Below are 12603 nucleotides of genomic sequence, written 5' to 3'. Positions count from 1 at the left end.
CCAGCAATACTGCTGTGTGAAAGCAAAGTCCACGACGGCACCAGGTACTGGCTTCAATCTGAGGCAGCGGCCTAAAAAGACAAGAAGTACACCCGAGGCATTTCATCAAATCTGCATTTGATGAAGCATGCTGTGTGTGTGTGTGTTTTTTAAATAATTTATTATAGAAAAATCTTGTTCCCTCGCACTGGGGTGTCGGTTCCACAATTGCAGCACCATCGTGGTTATGAGGACTCAGATCACTTTAGACCAAAAACAATAATAAGTACAACAGTAACAACAACACATTGAACTGTGGGTTTAAAAACAGTCACAGATGTGGCAGCTGGGTCTCACTTCTTGATGGGAATGCCAATCACCATGAAATCTTCCGCTAGAGTCACTTCCTGGAGATCCAACACTGATTCGGCTTGCTTTTTCAGTTCTACAGTCCCATCTGTTTCTCCCTCCCTGGCCAAGGCGACGGGTTTGTACCGCTGACTGAAGTGAGTCAGAACCAGCCTTTTGGCTTGGCAGAGCTTGGCAAACGCAGCTGCCATCTGCGGGGTGCTGTGGCCATGCTCCTTTGCTTTGTCCATCTGGGAGTCATCCAGGGTCGCCTCATGGATCAGCAGGTCTGCTTCGAAGCACAGCTTCGCGCCCCCATCACCCACAACCCCGGAACAGTCGCCCAAAATGCAGATCTTTCTTCCTACGACGGGCTTCTTTAAGACATCTTGGGGGGAAATCGTAACTCCATTTTCCAGGACCACAGAAATTCCATTTTTCAGCTTTCCATAGGCAGGACCTGGCGGGACACCTAGTGACAGAGGCAGATGACACTGCGTCATGGCAGTGGAATTGACGGCTTTATAAAGAGAGTGCGTTTTATAGCACAGCAAATGAAAAAGGCATCCAATTTTTTGTCAAAATCGCTATAAATATTTTACTACTTTTGGAAAACTGGAATATTTCTACAGTTTTAAAAGTCCAGTACCAAGCATTGATATTAGCACTGCTCTACCGCTTTCAATATTTCCTTAAAATATGGGTCAGATGACAGCTAAGCTCTGACTCTCACGGAGACCTTAATACAGTCGAGTCTGACACCAGACTATGTTGTCACTATGTTTATTTAATAAGTTCATCTGTGGGGGAAATTAGAGCCCACTTAAATTAGCATCTGGAAGACAAGGTACTATAAATTGGCTAACTTAAGAATTGTTCATGGGGACTGCTTCAATCACAGGATCAAGGAAAATCTCAGATAATCGAATATATTCAATCTTCGCAAACAGGAGCAGTCCCAGGTTTACCAAACCAGAATTAAACCTCGTCCAAGTCTAGAACAATACCTGATCACCATTCTGGAAAACACTACAGAGAGAGGGTGATCACTAATTCCAATAAAAATCAGACTTGAAGTTTTCAACTAAAGGATTGGCACAGGGATATAATGCAGCAGTATAGTTTGATTTCTGACATACACAGCCCAGACCCCCACCAGTGTGTGTGTGTGTGTGTGTGTGTGTGTGTGTGTGTGTGTGTGTATGTGTGTGTGTGTGTGTGTGTATGTGTGTGTGTGTATGTGTGTGTGTAAAACAGCATTTTCACATTTTAGAAAACAAAGTATTGTTGGCTTGAGTCAGTATTCCTAATTATCAGCACCTTGTTTTACTTGGGGAAGAGACTGCAAACAAAGAAATGTACATACAAACCACCATCATGCTTCTTATGGGCACTGCCACAGCCGTGCCAAGAAAAGCAATGGGCCTGCACTCTCAGAGGTGTGCCAAGAACCCTCCGGCATGATGCCTTGCACAAAGGCGGAGGCGGCCTCGGACAGGCCCGTGGGCAAACAGCACTGGCTGAGATGGTGTGTTCTGAACACCAACTTTATCCACATAGAAAAGGCTGACAGGGAAGGGCTATCTTGGAAGCAATTATAACTGCAATGTTAAAAACTATGGCAAACACATCCATAAGAACAAAAGCAACCGGTGCTGGCGCAGATGTGGTGAGAAAGGGACCCTCCTTCACTGCTGGTGGGAATGCTGACTGGTTCAGCCCTTTTGGAAAACAGTATGGACGATTCTCAAAAAATTAGAAATTGAGCTCCCATTTGACCCAGCAATACCACTCCTGGGAATATATCCCAGAGAGGCAAAAAAGTATAGTCGAAGTGACATCTGCACTTGTTTGTTCATTGCAGCACTCTTTAAATAGCCAGAATCTGGAAAAAACCTGAGTGCCCGAGAACAGATGACTGGTTAAAGAAACTTTGGTACATTTACACAATGGAGTACTATGTAGCGGTTAGAAAAGATGAAGTCATGAAATTTACATACAAGTGGTACTACATGGAAAGTATCATGTTAAGTGAAATGACTCAGAAAGAAAGGGATAGACATAGAAAGATTGCATTCATCTGGGGAACATAAAGTAACAAAATAGGAGACTAACACCCAAGAATGGCCAAGATTAGTACAAGGAATTTTGCTCCATGGCTTGAAGGCCAGCCACACATGCTAGGGAAAAAGGCAACTCAGAGAAGGGAGCACCAAATAATGTTGGGAGGATCCTCCCAGGATGGGAGAAGCATTCTGAAAGTACACTATAGACCAAACATGATTGCCACTCAATGCCTCTTTTGCCAACCACAACACCCAAAAAGAGAGAGAGAGAACAAAGGGGAATGCCCTGCCACAGAGGCAGGGTGGGGGGTATGGGGGGGGGAGGGATACTGGGATCTGTGGTGGTGGGAAATGGGCACTGGTGGAGGGATGGGTATTTGATCATTGTATAATTGAAACCCAAGCACAAAATTTGTAAGTTTACAACTATGCCTCATGGTGTCTCACTAATAAAAATTAAATAAATAAATTACCTTGAGTGATGGAAAAAAAAAGACTTTTCAACCTTTTCTAGCATTGAAAGAGTTTGGAGAGAATTTCTACTATGGAAAGATTTCTTTCTCCTATTATTCTCATTATTAGCCCCTTTGGAATCTTCTGTCCTTGAGTACCTAGCATATAGTATGCTCTCAATAAATTATCACATTAAATTAAAAAAAAACAAACTATGGCAAAAAAAAAAAAGGCAGGCCAATACCCATAAAAGCATGTTTCTAAAGAAAGACATAAAGGGGGTAAAAAAGCCTATGGCTACTCAAGGCATCGCCACCCTGGTCACCCAGGCCTGGTCAGCGGACCAAGAATGTGCACTCAGGAAGCTGAAGAGAGGCCTGAAAACCAAACCTGACCTCTGCACTGAAACAGACTCTTCGGGCCCCCAGTACTTCTCCTCTGATGCAAATATGGGTGAAGGACACAAAGTGAGAAAGCGTCTGGTTTCTGGCCAGCAAGACCAAGATAAAGAACACCATGGCACCTCTTACAATCCCCCCCGAGCAAGCCTGCTGGGAAGGCGAAACACTCACCGAGGTCCCGCAGCTTCTGTGCATTGAGTTTACCTGCGCGTTTCTTCTCCACGACTGAAAACCCAAAGGAGGGAATTCGATGGAAGAGGCGAAATGCCTTTACCACGAACTGTTCATCGTCCACCAGGAGGTAGGCATTTTCTTCCACATCTAAGAGGATCGTTCTCCCTTGCCCCTCCTTGGGGGGGCTGTCTGCTCCCGACTCCTGAGCCCACTGCTTCAGTTCCTCTGCGGGGCACTGATCGGCTGTGGGCACCAGCTCATGGACCACATACGGGAAGACCAGCTCCGTGTGCGAGAGCTCCATGGTCTTCTGGATGAAGTCGCGCAGCCCCGCGGGACCGTAGATCTCAATGGGCTGCTTCGTGCCGGCGGTGCCGCTCTGCAGGCTGATGGTGCACAGGAGGCCGGGCAGGCCAAAGAAATGGTCTCCGTGAAGGTGTGTGATAAAGATCTTGGTAATTCTCCCTTTGGATTAAGGCAGAGAAACAAAAATTCACAGAGGTACTTGAAATATCCAGAGCAACTTGCATTAATAATAATAATAATAACAACAACAACAGCAATAAGCAGTAAAGGGGCTGGAGCAATAGCACAACAGGGAGGGCGCTTTCCTTGCACACGGCCAACCTGGGTTTGATCCCTGGCATCCCTTACAGTTCCCCGAGCCCCACCAGTAGTCTTCCCTGAGTGCAGAGCAGGAGTGAGCCCTGAGCACAGCCAGGTGTGGGCCAACACCCCACCACCCACCCCAAAACAAGCATTAAGGTAAATTTAGAAGTTCTACTTGTAGCACTGTAGCACTGAACTCCCGCTGCTCATCAATTTGCTCAAGCGGGCCCAGCAACATCTCCATTGTGAGACTTATTGTTACTGTGTTTGACATATCGAATACGGCACAGGGAGCTTGCCAGGCTTTGCCGTGCAGGTGAGATACTCTCAGAAACTTGCCGGGACCTCCAAGAGGGGCGGAGGAACTGAACTTGGGTCGGCCGAGTCGGTCGCGTGCAAAGCAAACACCTTACCCACTGTGCTATTTCTCCAGCCTGGGTCCAAGAATTAGATGGAAAATTTAAATCACTAAGACGAAAACAAAACAAAGCGCTCTCTCCCTCTCTCTGATACCTCACTGCCCTTAACTTCAGCTTTTGAAGCCTCAGCTGAAGTTCTACTTATCACCGAAAACTTCTTTACATCTCCCACAATTCCAGAAGAGACACTTTTCTTCAATGCCACATGCTTCCCCTCCCCCCTAGAAAACATCCTCCAAGTATACAGTATTGCACTAGTAAGAGATTTCCTTACCCCTAAAATGTCAAAAGCATCTAGCAGCTACACTGCCCCCTACTGCTCCTACTGAGAATAGCACGTATAGGCTTCCACAGGAAGGAATGCTTCTTCCCTGGCCCCTCTGGGCTGATTCGTGTCTGAATCAGAAAGTGCCTGAATTTTAAGGACTCTCTATACCGAAGAGACTAACTAACCAACTCAGAATGGACTTCTCTCCACAGGGTTAAAAGAACAGAAGAGAGGGATGAGAGAATAAGAAAGGCAGGTGCTGCCGGCCCTCTGCTCTGGGGGCCCTGCCCTTTGGCCCTTCTTCCCACTGGCACAAACACAGCAGCTTTTCATGCACTGCTGGTTTAGGCTGTTTCTGGATTCAGTCCATGGTAAACTGAAGCCACAGCTGGTATGTGAGAGGATGTCACATCGGCATTTTCCCGAGGTGCACCACAGAGCATTCAACAACCGCAGTTAACATATTTCAATATAACAGAGGTTGTTACCCATCCGAGCTCATGACTAACCTATTTCAAACACTTGACAACAAAAGAACAGGAAGAGCTTGCTAATATCAGAAAAGGATAGTCATGGATTAGTATGATGTGATTTATCCCCAATATCAAAGCAAAACTGTTCCACAGGTAAGTCCTGTTGTAATTCCTACACAGAGTAGGTCTTGTGGCAGAGAACAGCAGATTGGACAAAGGCTATTTTTCAACTATGATAATTCTCAGGAGTCTCTCTGGAAATGTCTCCAATAATATGTACTTCATTTTAATTTTTCCCCTTCTCGGTCTTTATTTTTGCTGTTCTTTCCCTTCTCCTGTCCTTTCCACGTCCCCCTCTTTGCTATCCAGACGGCACAGACTCTCCCCTATGGGACCCGAGACCTCGCCAGATAAAGAACGACAAGGTTATGGGGGTACTGATCTCACAATCACCTCAAAACTGCCCAGCCAGACTTTCTGGGCCCTCTTCCTATCTACTGCAAAACAAAGTCAAAACCAAATACCAAAACAATCTGTGAACTCAAAGCAAGGGAGATAAATTAAGTAAGTAAAAAATTGCTTCCCACAGTTATCACAGTTTCAGGAAAAACAAGCCTTTCATTTTTAAGAAATCTGATGTAGTGGGAGAAGAAATGGTAGCCACAATGATCAAAGGGAGGAGGAGGCATCAAATGGAGAAAAGATGCATGTGGGCCCTGCCACCTGAGAACAAGGAATCTTGCCAGGATCCTCTCGTGCGGGGAGGACGGAATATTAAGCAACTTTGAAATCGACGATTCTCACCCTAGGGTCACAGGACCCTTATGGGATCCCAGGACATTATTTCAAGGGGGTCATAGGTAAAAGTCACATAAATGGAAGGGGCTGGGGGTGAGGGGAGAGGTAGGATGAGGGACCACAAGAAGAAAACAAAGTTGGAAAAAGGCTGAGAAACACTGCTGTAAGTGAGACTGCAGCTGTACTTACTGTCCGAGGAAAAGGTTTGCAATATATTGTACATAAGTAATGTTGTAATAAAACGAGCATGTTTATACCATGTATAGTGGCTCCACTTATACTGTCCACATGTGTGTGCACGTGTGCACGCGCGCGCGTGTGCGCACACACACACACACACACACACACACACAAATATACCTACATTACTCACTGCTATTGTATATCCAAACATGGAAAAGTTAAATATGAAGGATAGTTAGACTTTCTTACTCTTTTCTCCTATTTCAATGTTTAGAATAAGCATGTCTGATTTTTTTTTTTAAGTTGTTTTAGCTTTCAGGTCATACCCAGCGATGTTCAGGGATTACTCCTGGCTCTGCTCTCAAGACTCACTCCTGGCAGTGCTTGGGGGACCACAGGGGATGCCAGGAATCAGGCCCGAGTTGGGCCTGGGCAAAGCAAGCACTTTACCCACTGCACTATATCTCCAGCCCCTAAGCATGTGTGATTTTTAAAATCTTTGTTTTCTTTCTGATTTTCTGGCCACACTGAGTGGTGCCTAGTAGCTCAGTTCTCATGTAATACCAGGGATCAGGACTGGTACTCCCACGCACAAAGCATGTGCTTTAAGCTATCTCCCTGGCTCAATTTTTATCATCACTTAACAAATATCCTTGTATTTTAAACATGTTTTAGGAGGAAAGGCTTAAGTGTGGGGCCAGGGTTATAGTCAAGTAGCGTGCAAAGCCTGGAACCGTATGTCACCATTGCATGTCCCCACCCTGCCCCCACTATCAAATCACTGGATGTAGAGCCATAATGGCCCCAAATTCTGAAGGGCCTAAGCACTGCAGAAAGTGGCCTCTATCCTTTTTTTTCCCCTTCAAAATGACAGGCTTAAGCTCTCTCTTTAAAGTTATGGACAAACTGCCATAGCAAACTTCCACCAGGCAATCAGATGCTGACCTCAAGAGCTCATGGAAGCTTCAAAGAAGAACGCTTGATAACAGAAAGTGTTTCCCTGGAAAAGTCACAGAACACTGTGCCCTCAGGAGGTAGCCTCAGCCGCCAGGGTGCACAAGAATCAGTACAGGTGAACCCCACCAGCTGGCCACCGAGCGGGCAGCCGCTGGGCACACTGCTGCTTCCAATCGGAGCCTCACCGGGGAGAGCCCACCTCACCCTCCTTTATGAGGCCAGGAGTTTTTCTGCTTGTTACACGGTCAACGAACGGTTTCCTTAGGTTTTATCTTATTTCTGTGTTTATTCCCAGATTTACCTTCATAGTCTACTGAAATATACCTCACTTTATCTGCAACAGGGCTGGGGCATGTGCCCTGCTTGTGCTGGGGCCCTGGTTCTATCACTGACACCAGATATCCCCCTCCACGTCTCCTGCCAGCTTCGGGCCCTGGGCAGGTGGGCCTGTGGACTGCATGAGCCAGCGCCAGGGCTGCAGGGTCTGGGCCCTATAGAAGGTAGGACACAGAGCAGTTACAAAATGAAAATCATTAGAGAAACGAGCGTGGCAGGAAGACTGTGGGTGAGAACCAGGTTCAGTTCTTCCGGGAGTCTGCTCCCCTGCCCTCCTGAGGGGACTTGTGACTTGCTTCAGGCCGGGACACTGTTGCACAGGGATGAGGGAGACTGTGCGGCCGTAAGGCTCCCTCCTCAGCAGCCTGGCACTGCAGTCACCGACAGCAGAAGGAGCTGTCGGGCTCTCAAGGACTCTGGCAACATCCAGTGAGAGTTCTGAAGTCAACTCGTCCCCAAGGTGTCCTTGGATGAGATGTCAAGTCCAGCCCATAACAGGGACTGGACTGTCAGCCTCGTGACAAGAGCCTGAAGCAGAGAAGATCCGGCCAGCCCTGGGCACCCTGACCCCGAGGAACCAGGAGACATCTGTGTTAGAAAGGTCTCTCTGATGCTGTTCTTGTTCTCTACACATTTGCCAGTAGAGTATTTTGTCCCCAAACACAAACACACACGACAAAAGGATCACATGTTAAAAATCAGCCCGGGCTCCAAAGACGGGAGCTATCCTCTCACCACATCTCTGGGGCAGAATCCAGGGCACATTTTAATGAAAAGGGGTTGCCACTGGAACCCCGACTGCCTGAAGCACTCAGCAGCAGAGCTATCTCCCCAGTCGGCTGCAGCGTTCAGAGTTCTCCGGGAAGGAAAGCCCAGCAAGTCCCCAGGGAAGTAAAGCCAGAGACCTGCCCTGTTCCTTCAGGTCTGGGCGGAGCAAAGTTAGGAGTCCCACGGGGGAGACATGCTCCTCCTTCCAAGAGCTCTCTGCCGACATCACCATCTCTGACTGCATTGTAACACAGGGGAGTCTTCACTGAATCACACCCTGCCGTTCATGACTCACTACCTGCTGTTGATTCACTGAGTCTCTCTCGTCCTGATCCCTGTTCCTGGTCCCTGCTTCCACATCCTCATCGCCCCCGCGCGCTAAGGTGAACACATCTGTGTTAGAACAGCTCTCTCTCTCTTGTGCCATTCCTGTTCCCCAGATATTCGACATTAGAATATTCTGCCCGGAAACACAAACACAGACAACAAAAAGTCGTGCCCCGGTTTTAAAGTTCTTACAGTATCTTTTTGATAGTAGGATTTTTTAAAAAAAGTCCAAGTACCCACCAGAGACTTTTCTATCTACCACAATTTCAGCGTTCTTATCTTCCAGCTGACAGTTTACTGCTTCTCAAATATGTTGTCTTTCGCCTGGAAATGCCTGCTACTTTGATGTCTGTACTTTATATGTCCATCTCCACTTCTCTCCCAAAGATATGTCAAGTCACCCCTCAGGCCCTAACACTACTGTTCCCACACCTGGGATGCTCTCTCTGAACACACAACTCCAGTCAGACCCCCCCTCCCCTTTGTGCTCCAGAAGTACTTCGAAAACACCTCCATTATTCCACTTAACACAATACACTATGACTGCTTACAAGTCACTTTCCCCTACTAGACAAAGAGATTTTTGAACACTAGAATTATCGTTCCTTTCATCATCAAATGTCATGCCCTGTACGAAATCAAAGGAATAATAAGCTTACAGACATTTTTCAAGATGTAAGGAGTGAAAGGTACTGGATGAGGTGCGACAGTCTTATGAATTAACTGAGCAAATATTACCCAGGTATGCACGAGGTACATAAGTGACCAATGCTTACTCTTTCAATAAGGTACACACAGAAAGAACTCTTTTAAGGCACATCATTTTAGATAATGATGATAAAATCAGTAACAGGACAGAGCAGAAGGCCTGGATGGAGAAGGGTACCCCAGAGGTTCAGGGAAAGCTTCTGAGGAAACCACATCTGAGCTAAGACTTAACTGATGAGGAGAATGATTAGCACATATAATTCTCATAGTATTCTGGTTAAGTGGCATTTTTTTCTTTTAATTTTTTTTTCCCTTTTTTTTGGTCTCAACCAGCTGTGCTCAGGGCTTACTCCTGACTCCACCCTCAGGGATCATTCATGGTGGGATGGGGGGGGAGGGGGGAACTATATGGGATGCTGAGGACAGAACCTGGGTCGGCCGTGTGTAAGACAAGTGCCCTACCTGCTACACTATCTCTCTGGCCCCAAAGATGGCATTTCTAACCCCATTTTGAGGTGAGAAGGCAAAGCTTCCATTTAATGATCTGCGAAGATGCCAAGCATGACACAGGTAGGACCCGAAGCCAGGTCTGGGTGAATCTAGGTCAAAGCTTCTCCCCCTCATTCTCTTCAGATTCCCAGTTTCTGGGCCTCTTCTTACGTCGGCCTTCTGCCTAGAACGCCCTTCTCCATAGCCCAGGAGGTCAGAGGTCAGCATCTCTGGGAGGCTAACTCTGCATATCTCAAACAGGAAAGAGCTGGGTCCCTCTGACCATCACCTGCTCACGGAACCCACATCTGCCTCTTAGAAGAATTGAGGGTGCTGACTGCTCCCTTGCCTGGCAGTCATCCTCTAACATGCCTGGTGTCTTCCCTCCATACACTGCCCAAGCCGATACAAATCCTTGCTCTGAACGGAGGATGAACGAAATCAAGTGGGTGTGGCCAAAGATACCCAGTAACTTCACGATAACTTCCCATCTTGCCATGGTGCTAGCATGGAAGTGGGGATCAACTCTCAGGATTGTGTTCACTCAAAGGCCTAAGGAGAACAAAGAGAAGAAAGAAAAAGGAACTGTCATGAGTCAGATAGCTGAAGGCACGCTCACCTGCTTTAAGCTGACTTTTCATAAGCTGTGTCTGAGTTCCTTCTCCACAGTCAAAAAGCCAGCACTCGCCCTCACACCGGAGGACCAGCGCCGAGGCACCCCGGGTGGGGGACGGGTACGCTGCACCGGTGCCCAGAAAGGTCACATCCATCGCCATTGTCCACCCTGCAATGAAAGATCACTGGCGATTACACATCACCGCCCCTACACCCAAGCACAGGTTCCTGTGAGATGTACTGGTATAATCTTGGTCATTCTGAATAGTCTGGATTCCCATCCACTACAAGCTTTCCCCAGAAATCTAAAGTGAGATATTAATAACCCCTGACCTGGGGTATAGGTCAAACCACTGCAGCACACGTTCTGCATGCAGAAGGCCTGGGTTCAATCCCTGGCACCGCACAGATGCCCAGACACTGCCAGGAGGCACTCCAAGCACTGAGATGGGAGCACCCTTAAGCACTGCCAACTGAGCTTCCAAACCAAAAATAAAACCGTGATAGTACATCGAGTCCAGCACTTGCCTTGCACACCACCCAGGTTTGATCCCTGGCATCCCATCTGGTCCCCTGGGCCCGGCCAGGAGTGATTCCCTGATCATTTTCTTGGGCAGATGTTCCCCTCTAACCTCCCTCAACCCCCCCCCCCCCCAAAGTCACTGTCTTATAAACAGAAACAAGTATTTAATGGCTAAAACTACACTTTGAATTTGCTTCCCAACAATGCAGAGTGTGGGGAAGAAAGGAATAGAAGGTCACAGATGAGGCTGGAGGAATAGCAGGGCAGGTAGGGAGATTGCCTTGCATGAGATCAACCCAGGTTCGATCCTCGGCATCCCGCACTGCCAGGAGTGATGCCCTAAGTTGTGCGCTCTGTAAACGATCCTACTTTGACCTTTGAAATTCGGCATAATTATCAATTCGGAAACACGTCCCCTGTCATCAAAACCCTTCCACGAGTTGGCCCACGAGGGAATAATGCCTGGTGTCTTCCCTAGTGGGCCAGCTCGAGGGGGGGAATCATGCGTATGGTGCTGGAGCCACTGATCTCCTCTACCCCGGCTGCGGGACTGGGGGCCCCCTTGGGCGCACTGGGGAGTTGGAAGTGACGCGCGCTGAGGTCCGCTTTCTGGGACGGAGCCCGGGGCAAAGCGCGCGGTGCACCATCACTGGGCACTGGGGGTCCGGGGTGCAGACCACCAATCGCCGGGGAGGGAGCCCGGGGTCTCCGCAGGTGCAAGATTCCTGCAACCTCTTTGCAGCCGCGCGCGGACGCGGAGCGCCAAGAAGGGGGGCGCGCGTGCCCGTCCACCTTCCTACCCCCACGGGGGCAGCCCACTGTCCTAGGCGACGCCGAGGGATGCCCGGGAAGGGGCGCCCCGGGCTGGCCCTGCCCCGCTCCATTCCAGGGTGAGCGGCCACGGCGGGGTCCAGCGCTCTGGCCAGCCGCGAGCCCAGGCTCGCGTCCAAGTCGGTGTCCGTCTCCCTCCGGACGGCGGACACACCGTCCCCCCCCGCAGCCTGGGGCCTTCCCGCGCGTGCGCCCCGCGGGACACACCCCGGCCCGCCCCCCGCCGGCGTGCCCGGCCCCACTCACCCACTCCCGAGGCCCGCGGCACGCGCCCGGGCAGGTGCAGGCCGCAGCCAGGCCCCGCCGCCCGCACCGCGGCGACCCGGGCGGGCGGAAGTGCGCCGCCGGCTGGGGCCGCGCGCGGCCGCTCTAGGACGCGCCGGAGGTCCCCCACTCAGTGGTGCCCGCCGCCCAGCTGCAAGGCGCTGGCTGCTCCGGCTTCCCCTGGGGACCCTTTTCTATTTTTCCGTCCACTTTTCGCGATGGAGAGTCGTTGCTTTAAAAAAAAAAAAAAAAAAAAAGGCTCGGAGCATGCTGACCACCAGGCAGCCTGCAGAACCACGTGGGGAAAGAACGAAGCCCCGTTCCATTCCAGCTTTAAAAAAAAAAGTGTGTCAGGCTCCTTTGCTACGTGCACTGGTTGTTTCCTTAACATATTGGAGGTGGTCAAAGCACCAGCTGTTTCATAGCATTTTGCAGGGCCCCCCCTCCCCCAACCACCACCTGCCCAGAGGCCCTCATGAGACCCAGAGCCTGCCCCCTAGGAGGATTCTGGGCCAGCCTAGCTGCTGGGTTCAGAAGGAGGCCCAGGAAGCATCTTGAGATAGATGCTCAGAGAACCAGCCGGGTCCGAACAGAGTTTGGTGCTTTAAGTCCTG

General features: G+C 49.3%; 1 protein-coding gene across 2 annotated transcripts; it reads right to left on the bottom strand.

The window, feature by feature from the left end:
- Positions 1-203: 203 nt before the first annotated feature.
- Positions 204-12083, bottom strand: ELAC1 (elaC ribonuclease Z 1). Of its 2 annotated transcripts, none has more exons than XM_056138004.1 (4): positions 11972-12083; positions 10376-10540; positions 3452-3886; positions 204-799 (listed from the first exon to the last, which is right to left on the bottom strand). In XM_056138004.1, the coding sequence occupies exons 2-4, from the start codon at positions 10530-10532 to the stop codon at positions 333-335; spliced, it is 1059 nt and encodes a 352-aa protein (XP_055993979.1). In that variant the 5' UTR covers positions 10533-10540; positions 11972-12083; the 3' UTR covers positions 204-332. The 2 variants fall into 2 exon arrangements, with proteins under 2 accessions (XP_055993979.1, XP_055993978.1); XM_056138003.1 differs by having other exon boundaries at positions 206-799; positions 3419-3886.
- Between the last annotated feature and the right edge of the window lie 520 nt (positions 12084-12603).

The sequence above is a fragment of the Sorex fumeus genome, unplaced genomic scaffold (genome assembly GCF_029834395.1).
Source record: "Sorex fumeus unplaced genomic scaffold, SorFum_2.1 ptg000128l, whole genome shotgun sequence".
NCBI classification, from domain to species: Eukaryota; Metazoa; Chordata; class Mammalia; order Eulipotyphla; family Soricidae; genus Sorex; species Sorex fumeus.
Note: the sequence above shows the minus strand (reverse complement) of the source record. Positions and strands in the feature narration are given on the sequence as shown.